General features: G+C 36.4%; 1 protein-coding gene across 2 annotated transcripts in view; it reads left to right on the plus strand.

Moving 5' to 3' along the window:
- Znf148 (zinc finger protein 148) overlaps nucleotides 1–26615 on the plus strand; it is a 106736-nt gene that overhangs the window by 74928 nt on the left and 5193 nt on the right. For both annotated transcript variants that reach the window (XM_013019413.1, XM_013019414.1), the window contains 2 exons: nucleotides 7945–8068; nucleotides 9537–9620. In XM_013019413.1, coding sequence (XP_012874867.1) covers nucleotides 7945–8068; nucleotides 9537–9620 — 208 coding nt within the window. The remainder of the gene's footprint in view (nucleotides 1–7944; nucleotides 8069–9536; nucleotides 9621–26615) is intronic.

The raw sequence follows: 26615 nt of genomic DNA on the forward strand, positions 1-26615 counted from the left end.
CCCTCAGCTCTTCAGCTCAAGGTGAGTGCTCTACCAGTTGAGCCATAATGCCACTTCCTGTTTTCTGGTGGTTTCTTGGAGATAAGAGTCTCACAGACTTTCCTGCCCAGGCTGGCTTTGAATCGTGATCCTCAGATCTGAGGCTCCTGAGTAGCTAGTCATGAGCCACCAATGCCCAACTTTCCAAGCTTTGAGTAAAAGGTAATTTCTAAAATCTTAATAGTTTAATTGTTTTCTTTGGGTTTACCATTGATCTATAGAGAATATACTTTAAGATTTTAAGTTATGATGTAAGTTTTAAATTTTCCTAGGTATTTTATTATCATATTTTTCTGGTGTTGTTCTGAATATAATGTCTCTGAAATTTGGACTAAAACAGGTTGTTTTCTTCTAAGTATATGTTGAGTGTTTATAGGTCTTTGAGAATACACATCATATGCTTTGAGTTATTTTGCTTATCAAATTCAGATAAACTCATTGTATTTTACTATTTTGTATTTCCTTTGTGTGTTTGTATACACATTCTAGCACAGGTGTATGCATGTGCACCAGTACCTGGGCTTGAACTCAGAGCCTCAAGTTATTGCTGTATTTTTTTTCCTTCAAGGCTGCCATTCTACTACTTGATCCATACCATGTCTTCCAGCTAATTTCTATACTTACTGTCTGAGCTAATTTTGAATTGCAGTTCTTAGATCTCAGCCTTCTTTGTATCTAGGGTTACAGGTGTGAGCCCCAGCACTGGACTATTTTGTATTGTAAAGATAGTATTTATAAATCTATTTAGTGGGAAGATGAAAGATATGATCTGAGTGTACTGTATATCTTGCCACATGGTAGCACCTGTCTGTGATCCCAGCAATTAAGAGGCTGAGGCAGTAGTATTATGAGTTTGAGGCCAGCCTGTGCTAATCAAGGCCAGCATGGTAAGCCATTGTCTCAAAACAAAAGCAACAACAAAATGACTTGATCTACTCTAAGAACAGTATACATAAAGCAAAGTTTTAAGACAGTTGTTTTTAGGAAATTCTTAGAAGGATGAAGTGACTAGAAATAATATGTAATAGGCAGGTGTGAGAAAAACAAAAAGTTATTTTAAATTGTTCTCACATGTTCCATGTAAAATAAGACAAGGCTACTTTTTTCTCCACTCCTTTTCCCTTCCCTCCTTTTTCTTTTCTTTTCTTTTCTTTTTTTTTTTTTTGAGACAGGGTCACTGCATGTAATCCAAAATGGCCTATACTTGAGATCCTTCTGTCACAGCCTCCAAAGTGCGGGAGTAGTAGGTATGGGTCATGCTTGGCTAGGTGTGTATAAACAATAAGTTATTTTACATTTTTCTTAAGAATGTGCTAAGAAAAGTTATACTGATAATTTAGTGCCTATAATCCTAGCTACTTAGGAGGCTGAACTTTGAAGATCAAAATTTGTAGCCTAGGCAGAAAAGTAGGTGAGACTCTTAAACTGTAATTAATCATCAAAAAACCTTAAGTGGAGCTGTGACTCAGATGGTAGAGCACCAGCCTTGAGCAAAATGCTAAGGGATAGTATACAGGCCCTGCATTCAAGCTCCAGTATGACACACACACACACACAAAAGACAAAACTCCATTCTACCATTGTGTGTTGCTTGTTTTAAATTCCTTGTATATGATTTTTAGTTTCTCAAAATTTGGGCTAGTCTGAGTGTAATGTATATGAAAAATGTTGAGGGAGTAACTTTGGGGAATATTCTTAGAAGAATGAAGTGAGTGGGAAAAATACATAGCAGAATAGGGGGCATGAGGATCAGAATATGAGGATCCCACTGTGTTAACACCTTTGCTAAATCTTGACTTCTTGGTATGAATATTTTTAGTATGTGTGGTCACCACGTGTCAGATTGGGGATCTGTACAGAAAATACAAATTTCTTCTTTTAGGACTGTTGTTTTATTTTTTAAACATTAGTACATGTAATTAAATCAGATTTTGGTGGTTTTTTTTTAAGTTCCTCTTTTTTGTGATTTTTGCTTTTAGTTATATCATCTTAGAGCTATATAATTTACAAATTATTTTCCCCTCTACTTTAGTCTTTCTAATAAGTTGGCTAAAAGTACAACTACCAGTTATACATACACAGGAGTAGTTCTACAATTTTCTGTTTCTAGTTTTTGGTGTTTGTTTTTTGGTTTTTTTTTTGTCTGTCTGTCATGGGGCTTGAACTCTAGGCCTGAGTGCTATCCCTGAGCTCCTTTCTCTCAAGGCTAGTACTCTACTACTTGCCACAGGGCCACTTCTGGCTGTATGCTGATTTATTGGAGGTAAGAGTCTCATGAAGCTAGCCTGGGCTAGCTTCCAACCACAGTCCTCAGATCTCAGCCTCCTGAGTAACTAGGATTGCAGGTGGGAGCCACTGGTGCCTGGTTCTAAATAGCTTTTTGAAGACAATCCTGAATTATAACTTGGTTGTTTTTTTTTTAACTTCAAATGCTTATATAAGGGGTTATATACCTGTTGGTTCTTGATGAGTCTCCCCTACCATCATTGATCCTCATTCCTTCCTGCTCTTTCCCCCAGATTCATTTTATCTTTCCCACTCCTTTATCACACAGGTACATTGAGTATTCTGGATTTGTTCTCAGTTCACTTTTTGATTCATCCTATCCTCCTTCCTCTAGCAATCCCACCAAATTGTTAAAATCATTTCATCTTCCTGATGTTCGTTTTGTAAAACTGTGTTGCTTGAAAGGTTTACTCCTGTATATGCTATACTTACAACATAATTGTGTATATATGCATATGCCACTAGCTTTTATTTTCTTGGTGCTTATGTTGTAAACATTTTTAAAAATGTGTACTATGATAGAACTTTGTAAAAGGACTGCCATTTTAAAGCTTTTGGTCTCTCACAATAAGTCTCCTATTAGATTTTAAAGTTCTGATTTCTTGACTGCTTATAATTGCTTGTGTCTCATAAGTATGGATATGTTATGCACATTTGCATCATTTTATTATCTTAACATCACTTTACTTTGCCCCTATAAAGCTGTTTTTGTTTTATATTAGCACCACAAATAGCTAAAGTTGCTAGAAGAAGTGTTTGAAACATATGTCAAACATACTGCAGTCTCATACTGGCTCTGTGCTAGTCACCTTCAGGACATTTTCTAGATATAGATGTGTAGGTTCCATCCCAGGAGATTCTTTCTTCAGGGTTTTTGTACTTTAAAAGAGCAGTGTTTATGATATACATTTAAGCTTGAGACCCTCAAGTCTTGATACTAGAAGCTTATGGATGGCTTGCATGCCTTAGGAAACAGAAGGGTTTTATCAGGATTTTGAGGTGAACATTAGGGAATCCTAAAAATCTGTTCAGTAAATTTAAGTAGTAGTATTTTAGTGAAATGCTGTGTAGACAACATTCTTTATATACATTTTATAGGTCTTTTCAAACTCTTTAGTAATTGAAAAGTAATTTGAGTGCCTGGTATATACCTCATCTCTTATCAGGTGTTGATTTTAGAACAGGTACTTTTTTTTTTTTAAGAACTCTTTAGACAATCTGAATGGGTATGGAATATTCAAAATGATGCAGAACACTTAGGAAGTAAGAGCATATCCAACATACAAAAATATTATGAATAATAGAGATAATTCCCAGAAATTTACTGTACTATTATTGCTTCCCAATGTGAGATTTTGAGATTTTACTATCAAGAAGATTTAAAATTGAATTATAGTAAATGAGAACATTTATTTAAAAAGAATAGAAAAATAAATGTACCAAGCATTTGTCATACCTTCTTCTATATGTTACCCTGATTTATGAAGAAGTGGCTTTGAATGCAAACGGATTGCAAAACAAAATATGAGTTAGTACTTTTAAGATATGAAGGAAGAAAATTAACAATACTATATTTTCATTTTATGTATCTAATTTTCCTAGACAGTTAATGCATTCTGGGCAAATTGTTCTTACAGAGCTGAACCGCTAAAAAAAAAATACTGAGGATGTCCATCTGTCAGAACATACCACATCTTTCAAAATCAGGAAACAAGAAAGAACCTTTTGTAAGCTCAGTGTCATCGTGCTGAACATTAGTTGTAACTGTGTAATGATTACAATGAGTTTGCTATTCTGACATTCTTAGAAGCTTGCCATTTAAAAATAAAGTTTCATAATAAGTAAAAGCCCAGAGAAGCAATGAAAAATCTTGACGAATGACACAATGTAAAGGTGGAACTTTGGCTACAAGGATAATATTGGGATGGTTGTTGCTCTGGTGACTGTTAAATGTCCTATGAGTTGCACTATTATTCCATTTCTAATTGGATTTGGAGAGAGAGTAAAAGATCTATCTCCTGATCCTCAGTTAATTGATGAGAATTTAAGTTCTGTCCTCTTAAGTTATCTAAGTTTTAGAAGATTAGAAGTCAGTCTTGATGTAGGAATGTATTGTAAAACATATTATTTTTAAAATGTGCTTTAATAGTTTCAGTATATACATAGATCATGGAAAATCATGTTTGCTATCAGGTTTTAATCATTCAGTGCCAGTGATCTGTAAGTGAAGTCTCTTGGTTGAATAAACAGCGTAAAGCTTTGTCTGAAAATGAATGTAGTATTTAACATAGTATTTGTATTGATCTGTCTCTGTGTCTGTCTATCTATCTTGGTAAGAGGAGAATCTTGGTCTTTATAATATACTGTATTTCTGCTGAAGCAGCAGTGACAGAAGACAAGATAAAGAATCTAGAGATGATACAGCAGGCATTTTTAGGATTAAAAAATTAAAACTTCAGATGTTAGGGGGAAAAAACAAAACTGGTTTTTAATTTCAGAATCAGGTTACATTGATAATCTGTAGGGCAACCATCCTGAACAGGTAAATCATTGTCTATTAAAAGATCTTGAAAGAATGGAACAAGAAAGCCAAGTATATATCTAGGAAGGAAGGAAGGTTTGCCTATATTAATTTGTTATTTTTGTTCCCCTAAGGGGCTTTGCTCTTTGCATGATCACCTATCTGTGTCTAATCTGAAGACTGAGTGATTGAAAAGTATCTCTTTTAGCAAAGATCACTTTTGTTAAGTGGTATAGGATGTTTGGAATGGATAGAAGGCAGCCATGTCAACAGTTTTTTTAATAGATTTCACTATGCCCCCACCTTCAGGTTTAACTTTGGTCATTTGGACATAAAACAGACAAAAACATGTAGATACATTTAAAAGTTACAGATCAGAAAAGGCCATTGATGCTTGTTTGAAGTAATATAGATACTTATTGGTCTAGTCTAACAAAAGGAAAAGAAAAATACAAAAGGTCTAAGAATTTAATGTTTTGAATTTTCTTTCTTTCTTTTTTTTTTTTTGCCAGTCATGGGCCTTGAACTCTGGGCCTGCGTGCTGTCCCTCAGCTCTTCAGCTCAAGGCTAGCCCTCTACCACTTGAGCCACAGCGCCACTTCTGGCTTTTTTCTGCTTATGTGGTGCTGAGGAATCGAACCCAGGGCCTCATGCATGCAAGGCAAGCACTTGTAGAGGCCCTGGGTTCGATTCCTCAGCACCACGTAAGAAAAAAGCCGGAAGTGGCGCTGTGGCTCAAGTGGTCGAGCGCTAGCTGAGGGACAGCGCCCAGGCCCAGAGTTCAAGCCCCACAACTGGCCCCAAAAATAAAATAATAAAATGAATTTTCATGCTAAATTTTTTTCATTGTTTTTAGACACAAGACAATAGTAGCTATTTCATTCATAAAATTCTACCTGCTGGTGGCTCACACCTGAAATTCTAGCTGTTGAGTAGGCTGAGATCTAAGGATTAAAGTTCGGAGATAGCCGGGGCATGAGATTCTTACTTCCAAATAACCACCAAAAAAAGCAGGAAGTAGAACTGTGGCTCAAGTGGTAGAGTACTAGCCTTGAGCACAAAAGCTCAGAACTGCAACAAAAATAAATAAGTAAAATAAAATTCCACTTGGACTTTAGATTTGTACCTGCAGTGAATGCTACATGACCTTCAGTGTCAGAAAACAGTGACCTAAAACTCTGTAACTTAATCTAAAGGGCTCTTTTCAGTCACCATTAACCAGAGTTGTTCCTTACAAGGCCTTTCCTTGCAGTTGCTGTGCCGCAAAAGTGATTGAACTGCCATCGTTTTTGGCACTTATTCACCTTGATCTTACTTGTTAACATCTGAAAGGAAAAGAAAACTGGTGCATTTCAATTCTGCTTTATGTATAATGCGTATTATCTTTTTGTTACATGCTTTATGTAAGAAATTTTGAATCATTATTTTAAAAGGTTTTGTGTTTCTTTCTTTTTACAGTGTTAATTTACATATTGTTATGTGACTTGGAGGAGTTGAAAAAATTTTTAACTGGACAGAGATGAAACTTTCCATTCTCACTGACTGTTCAGGAAACTGTGACACCCACTTCCATTCTTCTGCCAACTGTTTTCCTTCTAGGACTTGGGTGCATAGACTTTGAAGCATTGTTGACTATAATGGCAGTTTGCCCAGAGCCCAAATGTCCTTTATAATTTGCATAATAATTTCAATTGATTTGCATATAGTATAGGTGGAAATGTTTTCCTCAGTTTTAAGTTAAAAATTTTTTGTAAAGATTAAAGCCTGTTTTCCTTACTAACTCTAACCTGTTTCAAGGTTGGAGCGGTCATAGTTGTGTATTTGCAGGCCTAATCAGTTTCCATAGTCTTTATATTTCTTCCCATGTTTTCTCTTCCCTATAGCAGACCATTTCTTAGCTTGTATTCTGTATTCTTCCCTTCCACTCTTGTTTTCCTAAAAGTGACCATCTTCTTCCTGATCTTATCTTCTAGTTTTCTTTGCTTTAACATACCATATTTTTGCCATCTTTTCTCTGTCTTCAGTAATGAGAAAGGGAATCTTTTACTGTTTTTCTCTGCCTCTTGCCTATGAGAAGCAGTTTAACATTGCATGTTGAAAAGTTATCGATATATTAGAATACATGAGACTGTCTAGATGAGAAAAATTTCTCAATCCCAAGAAGCCCAAGAAGATAAGATTAATTTCTTTCTCTCCCATCTTATCTTTTACTTATCCAACAAATACTTTTAGAAATACGTTTATAGTAGCTCTAAATAATATTAGAGATAAGTAGACTGAAAATTCCAGATTCTGCTTAGAATAACTAGGAAACTTTATTTTAGCTTTTTTAAAAAACAAAATAGTATAATAAGCATTTATATGGTTCAAAAAATGTTTTAAGTATATAGTGTAGAGTCTTCCAGCTTTATCTCTTATTTGTCCAGTTCAATGACCATTACAACAAAGGTTTTTGTACATTATCTATAAATGTATATAATGTGTATGCATATATACATACACATATATCCTTTTGAAGTAGTTTTTATATATCTACAAATATATCTTCCTATATGTATTCTTTTATATACAGAAATTAATAAAAATTATACATGGATTATAAGCCTCACTTTTTTAAGTTCACTTTTTTAAAACAAAACTTGGTGCTCTTTCGTGTAAGTATATAGTTTTCTCAAGGTATTTCACAACCACCTAATATTAAGTTATATTCATTATTATTTTATTTCAGCCATATATAAAACATAAGACGTTTCCCCTGCATATATGAGAGTTTGAAACTGGAACTATTAGCTATGTTTATCCTAGCAGAGGATACTTAGGGAGGAACTATGTTAGCCATCAGCATGACAGAGGATGGTCAGAGTAATGAGATGTTACTTAATGAGCTTCCAAGGTTTTATTAATAATTTTTACTTACTTTGTTATGTTTTACTTTCCTAAAATTAAAGATAAGTTCTAATGGTCTTTTCAAGATTATTTATGAAAAATACTTTATAATCTCTGGTGACCATTGTTTATATTATACTTTTTAAAAAAAAATTTAGTGTTTTTTAAAACTTCTTTATTTTGTTTTGCCTTTTTTTAAAAAAAAATACTAGATCCTTACAATTAATGAGGATGGATCACTTGGTTTGAAAACCCCTAAATCTCATGTTTGTGAGCACTGCAATGCTGCCTTTAGAACGAACTATCACTTACAGAGACATGTCTTCATTCATACAGGTATTGAATTAATGGGCATATAGCCATTAAAATTGTCTTTGTTTTATTGATCTATATGTAAATGTCATCTAGAGAATAGCTAACCTGGCGTTAGAGTTGGAAGGAAACCAGGAAAAACTTTAAATAAGAAAACAATTAGTATGATCTGTAAAATTAGTTGGATATTTATTTGCCTTAGATTGCTTCATTGAACTAAGTAAATGCTTAAAAACTGTATTGTTAAAAGGCTGTCAACATTCATTTTTCTGTGCATGATAATATGAATTTGGAAGTCAAATATGAACAAAATGATAGCTGAGTTTATAAAGTTGTTGAGAATAGAACTAAAGACTGATCACAGACCTGGTAAAGCAAGCTAGGCATATATTAGATGAATTGAGGGGAATAAGTAGGAGACAGAATTAATAAAGGCAGAAAAAGTACAGTGGTGTCCCAAAAGCCAAAAAGAAGATACAGTCCCAAAGAGGCTGTTGTTAACAGTGTCACACTGTCAGGGGGCAGAGAGGGTTAGTTGAGTTGAGGGTGGAAAAAAAAAGAGATTACAATAATTTTTTAGAAAGCAAAATGTAACTGTCAGATCACTAATGGTTGGCAACCAATTTGAGACTTGGGTAGACCACTCTTTTTTTGTGTGTGAGATGGTCGTAGGTCTTGAACTCGACCTGAGTGCTGTCCCTGAGCCCTTTTGCTCAGTGTAAACGCTTTGAAGCCACAGCTCTACTCGTGGCTTTTTTTTTTTTTTTGTAGTAATTTATTGGAGATAAGAGTCTCATGAAGTTTCCTTCCCAGACTGGGTTTGAACTGTGATCCTCAGATTTCAGCTAGGATTACAAGTGTGAGCCACCAGTGCCTGCTGGCTAGACTACTCTTTTAAGAAAGTTTGTTGGTCAAAGGGAAGGAGAGAGAGTATGAAGATTGGAGTGTATCAGGATTGAAGCAAGGCTTCTCAGCGCAGACAAGACCAAAACAGTACTGTCCCCAAGAAGAAGGACTTCAGTAGAGAAGGAATGTTTGAAAAAGTGGGCAGGATTATTTTTCTAAAGAGGTGTTTTAGATGGTTCTGAAGAAAATAGTTGAAAAGGCAAAAAGGCCTGGTTAGCCATTAGAACAGAGAATAGAATGGGCACATCTTCCTCCAGATAAGAACAAGAGACAGTTAAGGTTTCACACACTCTAATTGGTACAAGTGCTTTCACAAATTGTGATTTTTAAATTCTATTTTGAATTACTTTCTATTTTTTCTTTGACTCATTTTTTTTGTGTGACTGTGAGAATATGATTTTTTTTATCCTGGAGGAAAAATATCAAGAGCAAATAATCTTGTTAATGAAAAAATTTTTTTAAATATGAATGTTTTAAAATCTTAAAAAAAAATCAAAGCTTCTAAGATTTATATTTCCTTAGAAATAGTAACTTAAAACTGCTGTTTTATCCATTAACTAATTTATGGATGTGAAATTATTTTAAGGTGAAAAACCATTTCAATGTAGTCAATGTGACATGCGTTTCATACAGAAGTACCTGCTGCAGAGACATGAGAAGATCCATACTGGTGAGTGTTGCTACCTGTACTGAGGTCATTCAAACTAGTATTTCAGAAGTAGGGAAGAATTTTCAGTAAGTAGCAACAACTTGTTGCCTCTAAAAGGTTTTGTTTCTTAAGATCATCACAGCTTAACTTTTTCTTCTGTAAATTGTTGTTAATTTTTGAAATTGGTTCTTTAACGTCCAAGCCCAATAAGTTACTTTGAAGTAGAGTTCTACAATATGTAAATGTAAATGTATATTTTCAGTAACAAAAGGAAGAAACTTTTCTGAAATAGCTGTTCGTTTGCATAAGTGTTTAACAAGTTGAGGATAAGTGAAATTGTCTGTCAGGCTGTGCATTAATTACCTTGAGCTCTAAGGATAGTAGTACTATTCTCTCTCCTCCACTTTTATTATATAGCTTACCTTATCAACAGAGATAGACTCTTGAAAGATTAATTTCTCAGTCATGTTGTTAATGACTTAAAATTGTTTTGGAAGATCACTATAAAGTAATCTATACTCTAAATGTTTAAGTTAAGATTGATTTTAGAAAACTATTGATGCTTCTAAGCATAATGGAGGGTATTTCTTTGGGCATTTTCTTTCAGAAGTCTCTTCTGTTCTCTTATCCTCTTCTCGATTGGATATGCTAGTTTGAACTCAGGGCCCTGCACTTGCTGAGCAGGCAATTGTTTCTTTAGAATTGATTTTGTGTGTGTGTGTGAGATAGAATGAAAGCAGAGTTGGTGAATTTATAGAACTTTGATTTTGAAATTTAAGTAGAATTGAGAATAATAGTGATAATATATTGTATGAACATTGAAAATTAGTAAAGTTCTTTGTTTCTTTGTATTAAGTACTAACTCATGTTAGATGTGTTCCCATAATATATGCAGAACCTGAGAAGGGGCTCCTTTGACACCTTGTCATCTTTTCTGCCTAATATCTTTTTTTCCAGCTTTTTTTGCTCGTAAAGAGAAGCATGAATATGGGAACCAGCTTAGTAATGGGCACCTAAAATCTCAGTACTCAGGAGATGGCGATAAGAGGATCATGGCTTGAGGCTAGCTTATACAAAAAGTTAATGAGTTGGGTGTGATAACACACATCTGTAGCTCCCAGCTACAAAGAAGGTAAATGGAGGATGGTCGCATTTCAAGGATATCCCAAGCAAAGCAAAAGAACTGGGGACATGACTCTGAGGTCCTAAATTCAATCCCATTCTTCGAATAGAATCTAAGAAGCACGAATGTGACTGGTCTGCTTAAACAATTTCAACTATACAACATGTGTGTGTATTTGGAAGTTCTACTTTTTCAGTTTTCTTTTTCTTTTTATTTTGTTGGGGGAGGGGCGTTGGTCATGAGGCTTGAACTCTGGGCCTGGTTACTGTCCCTCAGCTCTTTAACTCAAGGCTAGCCCTCACTTGAGCCACAGTGCCACTTCCGGTTTTCTGAGCCGTTTATTAGAGATAAGAATCTCATGGACTTTCCTGCTGGGGCTGGCTTTGAACCGCCAACCTAAGATGTCGACCTCCTAAGTAGCTTGGATTATAAGTGTGAGCCACTGGTCCCTGCTCAGTTTTATTTTTCTTTTGCCAGTACCAGAGTTTGAACAAAGCACCTTGCACTTTCTTGACTCGTTTAGTCAACTAGCACACTTACCACTTGAGCCATGTTTCCAACTCAGTTTTTTGCTGGTTAATTGAAGATAGTCTCATGAACTTTTCTGGCCTTTGAACCATGATCCTCCAGGTCTCAACCTTCTGAGTAGCTAGGATTACATGTGTGAGCACCTAGTGAGTTTCCACTTGTTTCAAATTTTTTTTTTTTTTTGTCTGTTTCTGTCCTGGGGGCTTAAACTCAGGGCTTGGGTGCTGTCTCTGAGCTTCTTTGCTCAAATCTAGAATTCTACCACTTGATTCATAGCTCTACTTCTAGCTTTTTTGGTAGTTTAGTTGAGTCTCACAGACTTTCTTGCTAAAGCTGGCTTTGAACTATGATCCTCAGGCCTCAGCCTCCTGAGTAGCTAGTATTACAGACAGAAGCCAAGGGTACCAGCAAGTTTCAGTTTTTTAAGTGAATATTTGTCACTTTCAGAAGGAAGGGAATATACTGTAGGAGAAAAAATAATTTTATGTGATTATTGCAGCTAAATTTAAATGTTTATGCAATAATAAAATCTTACCAGATGAAAGTAGGTAATATTTTCTTCTGTTAGTACCTATTAGGTTTTAGTGTTGTATTCATTTATTCAACAAAAAATTTACAGATTCTCTAGTGTTTTTCAGGATGTAAGGCAATTTAAGAGATGTAGTTACATAAACAAGCACAGTGTGATTAAGTGTTGTGGGTCTTTTACAAAATGCTCCAGATATGATGCTCCTTGAAAGGTACTTGGGGAAGGCATCACAGTAAAGAGCAGTGGGAGGCTAAGTTAAAAATAGTGCATGTGAGCAATTGGTAAGTGGTTTTAGATCTGAAAAAGGAAAGTTTTTGAGATGATAATACTATACTCTGATATTTTTTATTGTGGTGGTGAAGTCTTGTGTATATATGGGGGGAGGGATTATGTATATGTGGTTGTGTTTGTGGTGAGAGGCCTGTTTTCTATTATCTGAGCAGAATCTCTGTGTAACTTAATCTGGCCTGGACCCTGTGATCCTCCTGACTCAGCCTCCTGAATTTTGGGATTACAGATATTTACCACCATCTGAAACCATCTTGTAATTTCACTGATTGGAAAAACTGCTCTATTAGACTATGGGAAAATCTTTGATTTAAGCAGAGTAGTCAACATTTACTAAGAATGTTCTAAATTCCCGCTGCTGGGTTAAATGTTTTCTTAAATAATTTGAATATTAGTCCTAAAGGGAAGGAGCTATTAGTGTCCCATTTTTATAGATAAGGAGGTAAGAAAAATACATAGAAGTTGAGAAACTTTTCTAAATTTATATATTCTAGTAAATGATGAGCCACGATTCCAACTCAAGGCTCTGTGATTCTAGAGTACAGGTACAATCATTGACTGAAAATGGGTCCAGAAGTAAAAAAGAAACACAAAAACAACATTTCTTTTTATTTTCCTTGTCTTTTTGTTCTATCAATAATCCAAGTATGGCTCAATCTTTGTTTGTTTAATAACATTTAAAAGGAGACCAGAGTTCTCATATTACAGAGATTAGTTTAGACGATCAGGACTTCAGTGGAATGATGGCAAAGCAGTTCCTAGGGTTTGTGGCAATGAAAAGTTTCTTTTGAGGACAGACTGGATTCTGCTACAGTATCCTGCTCCTCTCTCCCCACTGTACCTCCCAGTCAGAACTTTCTTTATATTTTTTAGATTATTTCTAGAGACATTAAGGTGTCAACATGTAAGCTAAATCTATTTGGGATTATATATGTAGAACCAGAAATAACATTCTTTATCATATACATTCTGTCCTTACAGTCTTTTTTTTTTCATGTTCTAAATAGCTTTTGTTCTTTGGAAGAAGGTAGTACCTTAACTTTTGCCCATGTCAAAGTATGCGCCCCACTTTTAAATTGTTAAGCTAGTAACAGGCTACCTATCCACTGATTTTCTAAGATTGTGTAGTGAGGAAAGCCCTTTCTGAAAGGCTTCATTTTCTGTATGGTCTTCTGCATCCCCTTAGCTCTTGTTATAGTATCTCCCAGTCCCTCACCCCCAAACCCCATTCTCTGCTCCATTTTCAACATGGGTGAAAATCATTACCTGTTTGGCTAATCTGAGCTACAGTAAAGAAGTCTTTTGAGGCTTTTAAAAACTAAGAACGGGCTGGGAAGCGCTTGCCTTGCATGCGTGAAGCCCTGGGTTCGATTCTTCAGCACCACATAAGCAAAAAGAAAAAAGCCAGAAGTGGCGCTGTGACTCAAGTGATAGAGCGCTAGCCTTGAGCTGAAGAGCTGAGGGACAGTGCCCAGGCCCAGAGTTCAGGCCCCACGACCAGACCCAAAAAATAAAAAAAAAAAAAAAAACCAAGAACATAGTTTAATTTTCAAATAGAAAAACATTTTTAACTTGCCCTGGGCAGCTATTACTTAACTATTCATAGGTTTATTTTGGGCTTTTTTATTATTCAACCTCTAGATAGTTGTGAATATTATGGATATTTACTTAGGGCATATTTGGGAATATGAGAGAGAAGGTCATGACTTTAAGGTTGAAGACCGTAACTCCAACTGATTATTCTCTTTATGTCATAATCAGTACTCAGCTGTTTGATAAAGTATGCTCTTCAGTATCAATGGCAAATTTGCTTTTGAGAAGGTGCTTTTTTATGTAAGATGGCTTTTCCTTCATATCTTCAAAATGTATATAGAGAATAATTTAGACCAACATAATCTGTTATATTCTCCTTACCTTGTGGCTGATCATGTTACTATGAGAAAATGCTACCTTCACTGTCAGGGTAAGGAAAGGACTGAAGATTTTTTAAAAACTTAAGTGCAACTTTTAATTTTACTTAATTTTTCTGAATAAATTGCTTTAGAATACTTAATCTGATAGCCTGGTATAGCAAATCATGTTTTTTAATAGTTGTGGAAGTTTTCATAACTTGTTTCTATTACATTTGTAAAAATGTTATGAAACCATTTCTAATTTATAAGAAAGTTTTATAGAAATGATTTATTACTTTTCTCCCCCCAAATAAAAGAGATTTTGGAAATGAGCCAGATTATTCCAAATCACATAATCACTAGGTTTCTTTTTTTAAAAAATTCTTTTTCAGGTCTTTATTACTTAGATACATAAAACTTTTATATAAGGATAGTAAACATTGGAATACTTGTCTCCAGAAGTAGTATTCTCTATACCTGAAACCGTATATGGATCTTCTTCTCTTGAATGTAATACTTATAGCCATGCTAAATAGCTGAATAATGGTATTGTTTTTTATTAACTGGTTGGGCTCATGGGGTGGGGTTGGAGAGAATGTTATTTAACCTTTGACCAATGTAATTCTACAGTTTGTATTTCTTCCAATATAGGTCAGAAAAAAACTAGCTTTTTCTTCATGTTCTTCAAAGCCCTGGTTTTTAGTTCTGTCAGCATAAATAAGGAAGTCTTATTGAAAGAAAAGGTTATAAATATTGTTAGAGCTCAACCCTTACTTTGTGAGATGAAAGAACTAAATCTATTTTACGTGGTTAAGATGGTGTCTGCACTGGGAGCCCTTGGTGCTGTGATTGCTAAAGAAAACCAGATAGCATTGGAGCATAGACAACTCACCAGGGAGACAGTTTTCAGAAACCAGATTTGGGTTTTGTTCTGCAAAACTATTAATTCCTACTAAAAGCTTCACTTACATAACGCTTCACACGTAAAAGGCTACTACTGTGTGACAAGACATCTCGGTGAAAACCACAAAGATATCATTAATGTCAATAATGATAATTTTTGTTTCGTTTTGGCCTCACACTCTACCCTCAGCCTTCTCTTGCTGGTATTACAGGTATGCATCACTGTGCCTGGTCTATATCATACTTCTAAAAGAATTTCTGTTTAAGAGGGAAAAACAGATACCATCTAGATTAACTCCATTTTAATATTGCATCTTAGAAATGAATTATGGCGCATCCGAGGCGTTATAGTGAAATTTGGCCAGTTTTAAACTAACTGTATATTTGTATGTGAGTATTCCTCCCTACAAATCCATATAAAGTGCTTTTTGTTTGTTCATAGTGACTATGGTTTTAAAATAAAAGTATTATTCTGAACAAATTTCTAGTTTGGGGATTGTTTTTTGTTTTGAACTCCAGACTTGATACTTACTCAGTTTGTTCTCTACACTTGAGCCACACACCTTAAACCCAGCTTTTTTTCTGGTTAAACTGAAGGTGGAGGCTCATGGACTTTCTTGCCTAGGCTGGCTTGAAACTTCAATCTTCTAGACCTTAACCTCTTTAGTAGCTAGTACATGATCCACTGGCACCTGGCTGTTTTGAAATGGTCTCATTGGACAAGTTTTAGTAAAACAGGCATTTGGACAATTGCAGATGCTGAATAATAGGACAAGCAGTATGTTACATATATTTGCTTAAAGAATGAGGAGGCAGCTACTTTAAGGTAATTGAAAATCTAGAAGTTCCTAAGACTTCATTATCCTAAGTTTAATGGTACAAAAAAGTAAATTTATTGAGTATCTATTATCTGGGATGTACTGTATTAAATGAAATTATACTGATTATCTCATTTTATCCTTATAACAGTTTTATATTCTTGTTTTACAAATAAAAGGAATTTAAAGTCAAAATGATTTATATAGCTTGCTACCAATATAGACAACTGGATAAGCACCAGCCAGCCCTTCAGAATGTGGTCAAGCAATTACTATTGAAAAGGTAGATTAAGGAAAAATTTCAACTGGTAACTTTTGCTTTTAATGATGGAAGTTTTTAATTTTGTCCAGACTAGAATGCAGCCAACCCTGCTGAGTATGGCTTCGTGCACCTATAATCCCAGATACTTAAGAGGTAGAGGCAAGAGGATCGTTAACTCAAGGCCAGCCTGGGCAAAGATAATCCTGGACCTTGCTTCCAAAATGAAAGACAAAAAAACTGAGTTGTGGTTTAAATGGTAGATAGCTTGTCTTGACTAGCATGTGTGAGACCCTAGGTTCACTACCTAGTACCTTAAAAAGGAAGGAGAAAAGAGAAGGTTGGGGGGAAGAAGAGCCAAGCAAAAGGCCCAGCTATTTCTATATTTGGCCTTTAGCTTATAGATGATTGTGTATGCCTGCCTTTTAAAATGAAGTCTGTGAGAGTACATTCTAGTCATTACAGAGTAAACACAGACAAGATGTGCAATATATAAGTGATCATTCTGAGTTAGGATTTGAGAATAAGAATAGAAAACCTGATTTTAAAATTATATTGACTGATCTTTATTCCAATCTAAGAAGTGTCAAATTTATCCTGTAAATATTATGGAATACCAAGCACTTAACTTCCATATTTGGAAGAATATTGCTTTGTGAGAAATATTGGAAATTTGAAACATGTGAGTGTATGTGTGTGTGTGCGCGCGTGCATGCGTGTGTGTGCCTGCATGCATGCGTGTGTGTGCATGCATTCATGCATGCATGCTGACTGAGACTGAACTTAGGGCATCACACTTTTGGTTAGGTTTTTTGTGGATTTGCTGTTGTTGTTTGCTCAAAGCTGGCACTCTACTACTTGAGCCACAGCTTCACTTCCAGCTTTTTTGCTGGTTAATTGGAATTGTTGTCTCCTGGACTTATCTGCGTGTGCTGGCTTCAAACTGCTATTATCTGATCTCAGCCTCTGAGTAGCTAGTATTAAAGGCATGAGACACTGGTGTTTTTGTTAATGATAATAATATGAAATTTCTATGTAATATTTTAATACTTTTACCTTAGATACAATTTACTCAGATAATTTCAAATGGATTAATCACATGTGCCTTTCTCAACCAAATAAAGCTACAGTGTTAACCTTCATGGAGTTTAGGATTATTTCAGTTGGGCCAGTTTGAAAAGTAGACATAATTGGAAACCACAGAATATTACAGCAAAACAGGAAAGTTAGTTACATTTCTTGTCTTTAGAGCCTTTCTGTGCTCAAGTAGTAAACAAAGCAATGATTTTCAGGAAAAGAGCTAGATACATAATCCCTTATTTAACTTAGCAAATAGAACTTCCTAAATTATTTTAAAGTTTCTTGTGATAGTATATCCACCCTTTCAATTTCTTTATAAGTTTTTTTTTAATAATAGAAAATATAGTTTATAGCAAGATCAGTTTCTCCACTTTTTTTGTTGTTGTTGGTGGTGGTCATGGGGCTTGAACTGAGTGCTGTCTCTAAACTCTTTTGGTCAAGGATAGTACCTTACCACTTGGAGCCATAATACCACTTCTGGTTTTTGTGTGGTTAATTAGAGATGGTCTCACAGGGAGTTTTCTGCCCAGGCTGGCTTCTAATTTGATCTTGAGATCTCAGCCTCCTAAAAAGCTAAGATTACAGGAGTGAGCCATCAATGTCCAGCTTCTACTTTTTGACTTTTATCTTGTCTTTCTTTAATATCAGTTTCCCTCTGCCTTGTGAAAAATCATTTTACATTCTGTAGCAAATGAAGCATTAATAAGATTGAGTCTAGATGTGATGATACTTTGCTTAGTCAATTCTCTGACACTGTTTCTTTTGGAAAATACCCAATTTCTTTAAAACTTGAACAGTTTTCCAGTATTTGAAGCCATTTTGATAATGAGTGTAGGTCCTGTTTCAAAACCTGGTTCAGTATATTTTTAGCATTCATGTCTTCAAGTTATGAGTAAGATATATCAGATGTCTGGATTGGCTGACAATTTTTTATTTGCTATGAAGTTGTTCATTGGATACCAGCTTAAAAGTCATCTATTGCTTTCCAGACACCATGACTCACTGTAATTTAGCTAGATAGGGGGCAGAGATTGGGAGGTTTGCAGTTCAAGGTCAGCCCAAACAGAAAGTTCACACAACCCTATCCCAACTAAAGGAAAAAGCTGAGTATGGCTGGCTATCATATCTGTCTTTCCAGTTATGTGGTAGAACACCTGTAAACCCAGTTCTGCCTATCTTTTTTCAGTTAATTTTTCCCATATAATTTTACCCCTCTATAATTTCCTTTTTTTTTTTTTTTTTTTGGTCGGTCATGAGGCTTGAACTTTGGGCTTGGGCACTGTCCCTCAGCTCATCAACTCAAGGTGAGCGCTCGACCGCTTGAGCCACAGCTCCACTTCTGGTTTTGTTGTAGTGGTTTATTGGAGATAAGAGTCAGACTTTCCTGCCCGGGCTGGCTTTGAACCATGATCCTTAGATCTCAGCCTCCTGAGTAGCTAGGATTACAGGCGTGAGCCACCTGTGCCCTGTGCCCGGCTTCTATAATTTCTTTACGAGATGTATTCTTTACCTATTTCCAGTTTTGCCAGTAGAAGAATAGAATGTAAATCTGAGTGTGTGGTACATATTGGTAGTCTCTGCACTTGGAATGTTGAGGCAGGAAGGTTGAGAGTTTGAGGCTAGCCTGTGCTATACAATGAAACTCCATCTCTAAAATAATAGAAAAAGAAATGTGGAAATGGTCTTTTTTATTATAATTATAGCAGCACTGGGGTTTAAACTCAGGATATTGTATTAGTAGGCAAGTACTCTACTGCTGAACCATAGTTTTACTCCTTTTGCACTGGTAGGTTTTTGCACAGGAAGAGTCTCATTACCTGACCAGGTATATGCCTATACTGTGGTCTGCAAATTTTAGGCTTCCCGTTGTAGTTGGATAACAGTTGTGTCCTATACATCACTCAACGTCTTTCCCTGAGATGGACTCACTTGGACTTTTTTGCCTGGACCATGATCCTGTTTATCTTGCTCAACCCTCTGTGTAGCTAGGACAGGTGTGGAGCCACTAGTACTTGGCAGAAATGGCTATTTCATCTTCAGTTGACTTCTGAATAAGGACAGTAGTTTTTGTTTTGTTCTTTTCCTACATGGTTCCTAGATAAACTCTCAAGTCCTTAAAACTGTGAATAATTTTTTTCTACAATTTTGCTATTACTGTAGGTAATTTGTATTTTTCAGTGTTGCCTACCTCATAAGTCAGAAGTCTAAACCCTAATCTACAAAAGCCAAGAAAGATGTTCTCCTCCAGTAGCTTTTTATTCTAGGAACTTTAGACTTTAAATATGGTCATTTTGTGTGTGTGTGTGTGTGTTTGTGTGTGTGTGTGTGTATGTGTGTGTGTGTGTGTATATGTGTGTGTGCATGCGCTATACTTCTGCAAAAGAAAACATAGAGAAACCAGAAGTACTCTTACTTTCTTCTTGGAGGAAGTAATAACTCCAATCTGTTTATTTGATTATTTATTTACTGCCAGTACTAGGGCTTGAACTCAGGGCCTGGGCACTGTCCCTAAGCTTCTTTTGCCCAAGACTAGCACTCTACCACTTCAACCACAGCACCATTTCTGGCTTTTTCTGTTTGTGTGGTACTGAGGAATTGAAGCTAGGGCTTTATGCATGCAAGTCAAGCACTCTACCACTAATTCACATTCCCAGCTCCTATTTTTATTTTTATAAATGACTGGATTTTGCTGTGTAACCCAGAATGGCCCCGAACTTGTGATCCTTCAGACTCAGCCTCTTAAGTACAAGGACTGCAAGTGTATTTTTTACCATGTCTGACTTCGACCTGTTATTTTTTAAATGAAAAAACATTGCTAGTGTTTCTAAAAGATAATTTTATTTTTTAAATGAAAAAACATTGCTAGTGTTTCTAAAAGATAATTTTTTGTTGCTCTTGACTCTTTTTCTCCTTTTTCTTTTTGTCGGTCTTGGGGCCTGAACTCTGGGCCTGGGTGCTGTCTGTGAGCTCTTCAACTCAAGGCTAGTGCTCTACCACTTGAGCCACAATGCCACTTCTGTTTTTTTCTGCTTATGTGGTATTGTGGAATTGAACCCAGGGCCTCATGCATGCAAGGCAAGCACTCTATACCACTGAGCTACCTTCCCACACTGCTCCTGTTGCTCTTGATTCTTGATAAAGAAAATAATTCTATACTAGAAAAATGAGTTTAAAAAAACATGCTGCCTACAAAAATAATTTCTTTCATTACTTATCTTAAGGCCTTTGGGATTTTTGCCAGTTTAACTAGCACTGATATTACTGTGGCAGCTGTTACTGTGGCCGTGTTTGATAACCTGATTTTCCCTTCATTGGTTGGAATTTAGTATCGGATGATTTCCTATAGAATGTAATTTCCTGTCTATGCATGACATGTTTTTAGTCTGAAAAAAATCTTTCATTGGAATATACCTAAGATACGATCATGTTTTCGAAAGTTCTGAGCGAAATTATAGGATATAGGGACTGGGAATGTGGCTTAGTGATAGAGCACTTGACTTGCATTCATGAAGCCTTGGGTTCAATTCCCTAATACACAGAAAAAAGCCAGAAGTGGCACTGTGGCTCAAGTGGTAGCCTTGAGTAAAAGAAGCTCAAGGACAATGCCTAGGCCCTGAATAAAAGCTCTAGGACAAGTGTGTGTGTGTGTGTGTGTGTGTGTGTGTGTGTGTGTGTGTGATGTAATTACTAATCTGAAGATATGTTACAATAATTTTTTGTTCCATCTTTGCTCAAATTTATTACTAAGCTTAAGAACATTTTCATTTTGGATCTATAACCTAGTCACTGGGTTATAAGTACAACTAATATATAAATAGACTGATTGTCATTTACTACCCTCCTCTTCATTTCTTTTAATAGCTAACATTTACTGAACTATGCTGGTATCCATGTAAAAAATTGCTTAGTCTAAAAATAACCACTTGACAATAGAAGCTTATGGCGAACTTAAAAAGCCATAAAAGGTGGACAATACAAGTTATAAGTAAAATAAATACTGCACTGACCAAAAATTAAAGCATGCACTGTTAAGTACTGTTGGGCACTAGTGTTTTTAACCATTTTTTAGACATGGCAGTTATCAGAAAGTTTGACAACAGGGCTGAAGTATGGCTCAAGTTGTAGAGTAATTGGCTTAGCAAGCTCAAGGCCTGAGTTCAAAACTCAGTATTGCCTGGTAATAGTGGCTCACAGCTGTAAAATCCTAGCTACTCAGGAGGCAGAGATCTGAGGATCGCAGTTCAAAGCCAGCCTGGGCAGGAAAGTTGGACAGGTAAGTCAGTGGAACTTATCTCCAATTAACCACTGAAAACCAGAAGTGGTGCTGTGGCTCAAGTGGTAGAGCCCTAGCCTTGAGCTGAAGAGCTGAGGGACAGTGTCCAGACTCAGAGTTCAAGCCCCACGACCAACCAAAAGCAAAAATCAAAACAAAAAAAAAAAAAAAAACCCTCAGTATCACAAATAAAAAAACCCAGTTTGACAAAAGGTGGTAAGATTATAGGGAAACTCACTCATATGTAGAAACGCAAATAACATCTCCTGAGACCAACTGGTAATGTATTTAAGAATCACAAATATAGCTGGGCGCCAGTAGCTCACACGTGTAATCCTAGCTACTCAGGAGGCTGAGATCTGAGGATCGTGGTTCAAAGCCAGCCCGGGCAGTAAAGTCTGTGAAACTCTTATCTCCAATAAACCACCAAAAAACCAGAAGTGGCACTGTAGCTCAAGTGGTAGAGCACTAGCCTTGAGCTGAAGAGCTGAGAGACAGCACTCAGGCCCAGAGTTCAAGCCCCACGACTGACCAAAAAACAAAAAGAAGAATCACAGATATTTATTTGATCAATAATTCTGTTTCTAGGAATCTGTCCTGTAATATATGGGTTAATATATGTATGTATACTTTTTTTTTTTTGATCAGTCATGGGACTTGAACTCAGGGTATCCCTGAGCTCTTTTGCTCAAGGCTAGTGCTCCACCACTTTGAGCCACAGCTCCACTTCCCAGTTTTGAATGGTTAATTGGAGGATAAGAGTCTTCATCAAGACTTTCTGCCCCAACTGTCCTTCAATCCTCAGATCTCAGCCTTCTAAATAGCTAGGATTACAGACATGAGCCACCAGCTGAGTTATGTATATTTTAATTTAGTATATGAGTTAATGGATTTTAAAACTATTTTATAACAGATTAAATTGTAGTATATGGTAATTTTCCATTAGTGCAAAGTATCTATCAGAAAAAAATGACAGCTCTTGTTATGGATTAGAGCTCCAAAACATAATATTAACTGAAGAAAAATAAGGACAGTTAATAAAGTATGTTTTTATTAATGTATACTTTTTTGCTGTCCTTATAAAAGAGGGAAATGGGTGCCAGTGACTCATGCCTTGGCTGTTCAAGAGGCTGAGGTCTAAGGATCCCAGCCAGCCCAGGAAAACAAATCCCCAAAGGTTCTTTTGTTTTTTTTTTTTTTTGGTTGGTCGTGGGGCCTGAACTCTGGGCCTGGGTGCTGTCCCTCAGCTCTTCAGCTCAAGGTAGCACTCTACCACTTGAGCCACAGCGCCACTTCCGGCTTTTTTTTTTCTGCTTATGTGGTGCTGAGGAATCGAACCCAGGGCCTCGTGCATATAAGGCAAGCGCTCTACCACTGAGCCATCTTCCCAGCCCCCCCCCCAAAGTTTCTTATCTCCAATTAACCAGCAAAAAGCTGTGGCTTAAGTGGTAGATCACCAGCCTTGAGAGAGAAAGCTAAGGGAATAGTGCCCATAGTGCCCGTGTGCAAGCTCTACTACTGACACAAAAGAAAAAGATGGAAACAAAATACTCATTTAGTTTTGTGCATGTTATATCAAACCCGGGAACAGCTCCCAGAAGTAGAACAAATGGGACAGGGGGAGTAGGAGGAAGACTTTCCGGGTGTGTGTGTGTGTGTGTTACTGCAGATTGAACTCCTCAGAATCTTATGCTTACAGCAAGTGCTTTACCACTTGAGCCACATAGCTCCACCCCAACAATCCTTTTGCTTCTAAGTTTATTTTTCAGATTTACATAAACTCGGCCTAGCCTGTCCTGCAACTGAGATCTTCCTACCTCCACCTCCAGTATAACTGAGAGTATAGGTGTGTAATATCAGGCACAGCTTGTTTTTGAATCAGGGTCTCACTGATATGTTTGCCCAGCATAGCCTTGAACTATGATCTTATAGCTAGAGTTACAGGAGTACACCTAACACTTCTTTTGGTGGTGTTTTTAAGAAACCATTGCCTACCCAAGGTTTATGATCTACGTTAAAGTATTTTTATTCATTACATGAAGTAAGGGTCCAGTTTTGTTATTTTGCATATGAGTGTGAAATTGTGCAGGTAAATTTGTTCAAAACAATATTCTTTCTTTATTGAATTACCTTGACACCTTCAGAAACTTCTTTACCATAAATGTAAGGGTTTGTTTCCAAAATATGAATTCCATATCTTGAATAAGTTTATCCTTAAACTATGTTACATTATCTTGATTATTGTAGTTTTGCAGTTATTTTTAAACCTTGGAATGTAAATCCTTTGATTTGATTCTCTTTAAGATTGTCTTGTATATTTTGATTGTTTTGATCTTGAAGAGTATTGCTATTTTAGCAGTATTACATTTTCTAGTCCATGAATTGATTAATTCTAATCAACTTCGTAATTTTTCTCTCTTCTCACTTTTGAAAAATGACTTTAACTTTTTTACCTTAGCTCTGTTGTCTACATTCTCAGTTTCTTATGTTTTTTTTTTTTTCATTGTACCAATCCTGGGGCTTGCACTCACAACCTGGGAGCTATCCCTATCCTTTAGCTTTTTCCACTCAAAATTAGCACTCTCCCACTTGAACCACAACTCCACTTCCAGTTTTTTGGTGGTTAAGTGGTGATAAGAGTCTCATGGGATGGGCTGGGATGTAGCTCAGTGGCAAAGCGCTTGCCTAGCAAGTGCAACGTCCTGGGTTCGATCCCCAGTACCATAAAAGAAAAGAAAAAAAAAATACAGTTAAAAAAAGTCTCATGGGCTTTCCTGCCTGAACTGGCGATTTTCACATTTCAGGTTCCTGAATAACTAGGGTTATAAATATAAATGCCAGCCGGGCGCTGGTGTCTCACGCCTGTAATCCTAGCTACTCAGGAGGCTGAGATCTGAGGATCGCGGTTCAAAGCCAGCCCGGGCAGGAGAGACCGTGAGACTCCTATCTCCAATAAACCACCAGAAAACCGGAAGTGGCGCTGTAGCTCAAGTGGTAGAGCGCTCACCTTGAGCTGAAGAGCTGAGAGACAGCACCCAGGCCCAGAGTTCAAGCCCCACGGCCGACAAAATAAATAAATATAAATGCCAGTCGTGCCCAGCATTTTCAGTTTCAAAATGTGTACTACTTTTTGCCTTCCTACATTATTTATACCTACCTTCCCTTCTCATCTTGATTCTTGAGATCTTATTCCTCTGTTATTCACTGTAATTATTCCATATTAGTTTACAGTGTTCATATTCAGTATTTTGTCTCCACTGGTTCCTCTGCCTTTAGACAATTTAATCTCTCCCCATCTTTAGCAGGATTTACTCTGAGATTACTTTCTGTTATGCAGTACATCTACTTTTTTTCTCATTTCTAAACTTGCTTGTAAGTGGTCTTGTCTCCTGGTTTCTGTTGCTTCATAATTATTTATTGCAAAATGCTTTAACTTTCCTGGGCATCAAGATTTCTTTTACTGTAAAATGATTAAGTTAGTCTAGATTAATTGAGGTATGCTATCTCTCTGTCTTCTGAACCTTTTGAACCTTTACTTGGAGACCCAGTAGGTTAAATCTTTAGTTAATCAGCAAAAAGCTAGAAGTAGAGGTGTAGTTCAAGTGGTAGATCTCTATGTGTGAACACAAAAGCCAAGTAATAGCATGAGACCCTGAGTTTTAGCCCCAGTGCCAGCACATACATGCATGTGCCAACAATAACAACAACAAAAAAACCCAAAACTGAATTTTGCTTAACAACCTTGAACCTTTTGCTATACCAGCATCAGTACTTCTGCGGAAGCCCATGAGTAGTTTGAAAGCCACTCAGAGGTCTTTTCCATCTTAAAGTCTTCTGCCAGAAGTTACATTCTGCAGAGTTTTTTTTTTTTGTTTTTTGTTTTTTTTTTAGCCCCTCCATTGTTTTAATTAATATTCTTGTTGCCAAATCAAATTCTTGTCTTAGACTCCATTTCTACCACATTTAACCTCTTAGTAGTTCTGTTATCCCCAGATTTTCTTGCCGGCAAGAAAGCACTTTTCAAGTGCTACCCAACTACTATATTCAAACATTTGCAAGAGTTTTTCCACATCATACCAGCTCCTAGTGCCATTTATTTCACTAGTGATTCACTGTAGTAAGCATCATCTGTGTCATTCAGTAGGCACTTAAATTGCTCAAGGTATTTTGAACTATGTTAAGTCTAGGTTCTGACCTAAGGAAATGTACTCTGCAACAGAATAGAACTAAGCTGAGTGTTGGTGGCTCATGCCTATAATCCTAACTATTCAGGAGGCTGATACTAAGAAACTCATCTCTCATGAATCATCAAAAAGCCAAAAGTGAATCTGTGGCTTAAGTGGTAGCATGGTAACCTTGAGCATAAAAGCTCAGGGACAATGCCCAAGCTCTGAGTTGAAGGTCAGGACAGGCATTGGGGAAAAACAAAACAAAACAAAACAAAAAAACTGAATGAAAGTATTGAGTTGCATAGGAGAGGATGAATGGAGGGTCCTAGGGTATTCGGGCTTGGTTTGAAAGGGGATTTGGTGTCTGAGAATTCAAAGGCCGAATTCTTGACTGAAGGAAGAACATGGATCAAGGCAAAAGCAGAAAAATATGAGGTGGTAGGTACTTTGGTAGTTCTGTGAGTTGTCATTATTTATCTTGTTTTTCCAACTATGCTATAAACTCTCTGAGGATAGGCAGTATGTCTTCAGCTTTTAACTCACTACAGTACTGAGTTAAAAGTGCTATGGATTGAGGAACAGTATTTAGTAAAATTTTGTTAAATATATGATAAGTACAAATATAGAGGAGTTTCCCAAACAAGTATTGTTTAAGATAACTTCTTGCCCTACTCTGTGATTACTTAGACTTTGATTTTTATAAGTAAGTAAACTGTGATTTTTATTAGTCAGACCAAATAGGGCTCTGCAGTAATGTTTCCTTATAGCTAAGAAGTCCTTAAGGGCTTTTGTTTAAATGGGGTGGTAAGGGCAGTGTGTCTTCAGTTGATAATAACTCAGTTTAGTTCATTTCCCAGATGATGGGAGAGTTGTGGTTTGAGTTGAAAAAAAGAATCAATATAAACAAACAGAAATTTAGTCTCAGAGGTCCTTTTATATAAACTTAATAAATTAGGTTTTAAAGAATATTTTCTTAGGATTTAGATTTTTTTTTTTAAGTTTCAAGATACTGTTTGGTATGATCACAAAAATGATGGGAAATATCAGCTGCTGAATGGGAAGAATGTCTGTATTACTCTAGGGTGTGCTGGTCTCCAGAAGAAGAGCATACTGTATATGTGCCTGACAGAAGGGGGGAGGTAAAGTAGATATTC

The sequence above is a fragment of the Dipodomys ordii genome, unplaced genomic scaffold (genome assembly GCF_000151885.1).
Source record: "Dipodomys ordii isolate 6190 unplaced genomic scaffold, Dord_2.0 Scaffold45, whole genome shotgun sequence".
In the NCBI taxonomy this organism is placed as follows: domain Eukaryota; kingdom Metazoa; phylum Chordata; class Mammalia; order Rodentia; family Heteromyidae; genus Dipodomys; species Dipodomys ordii.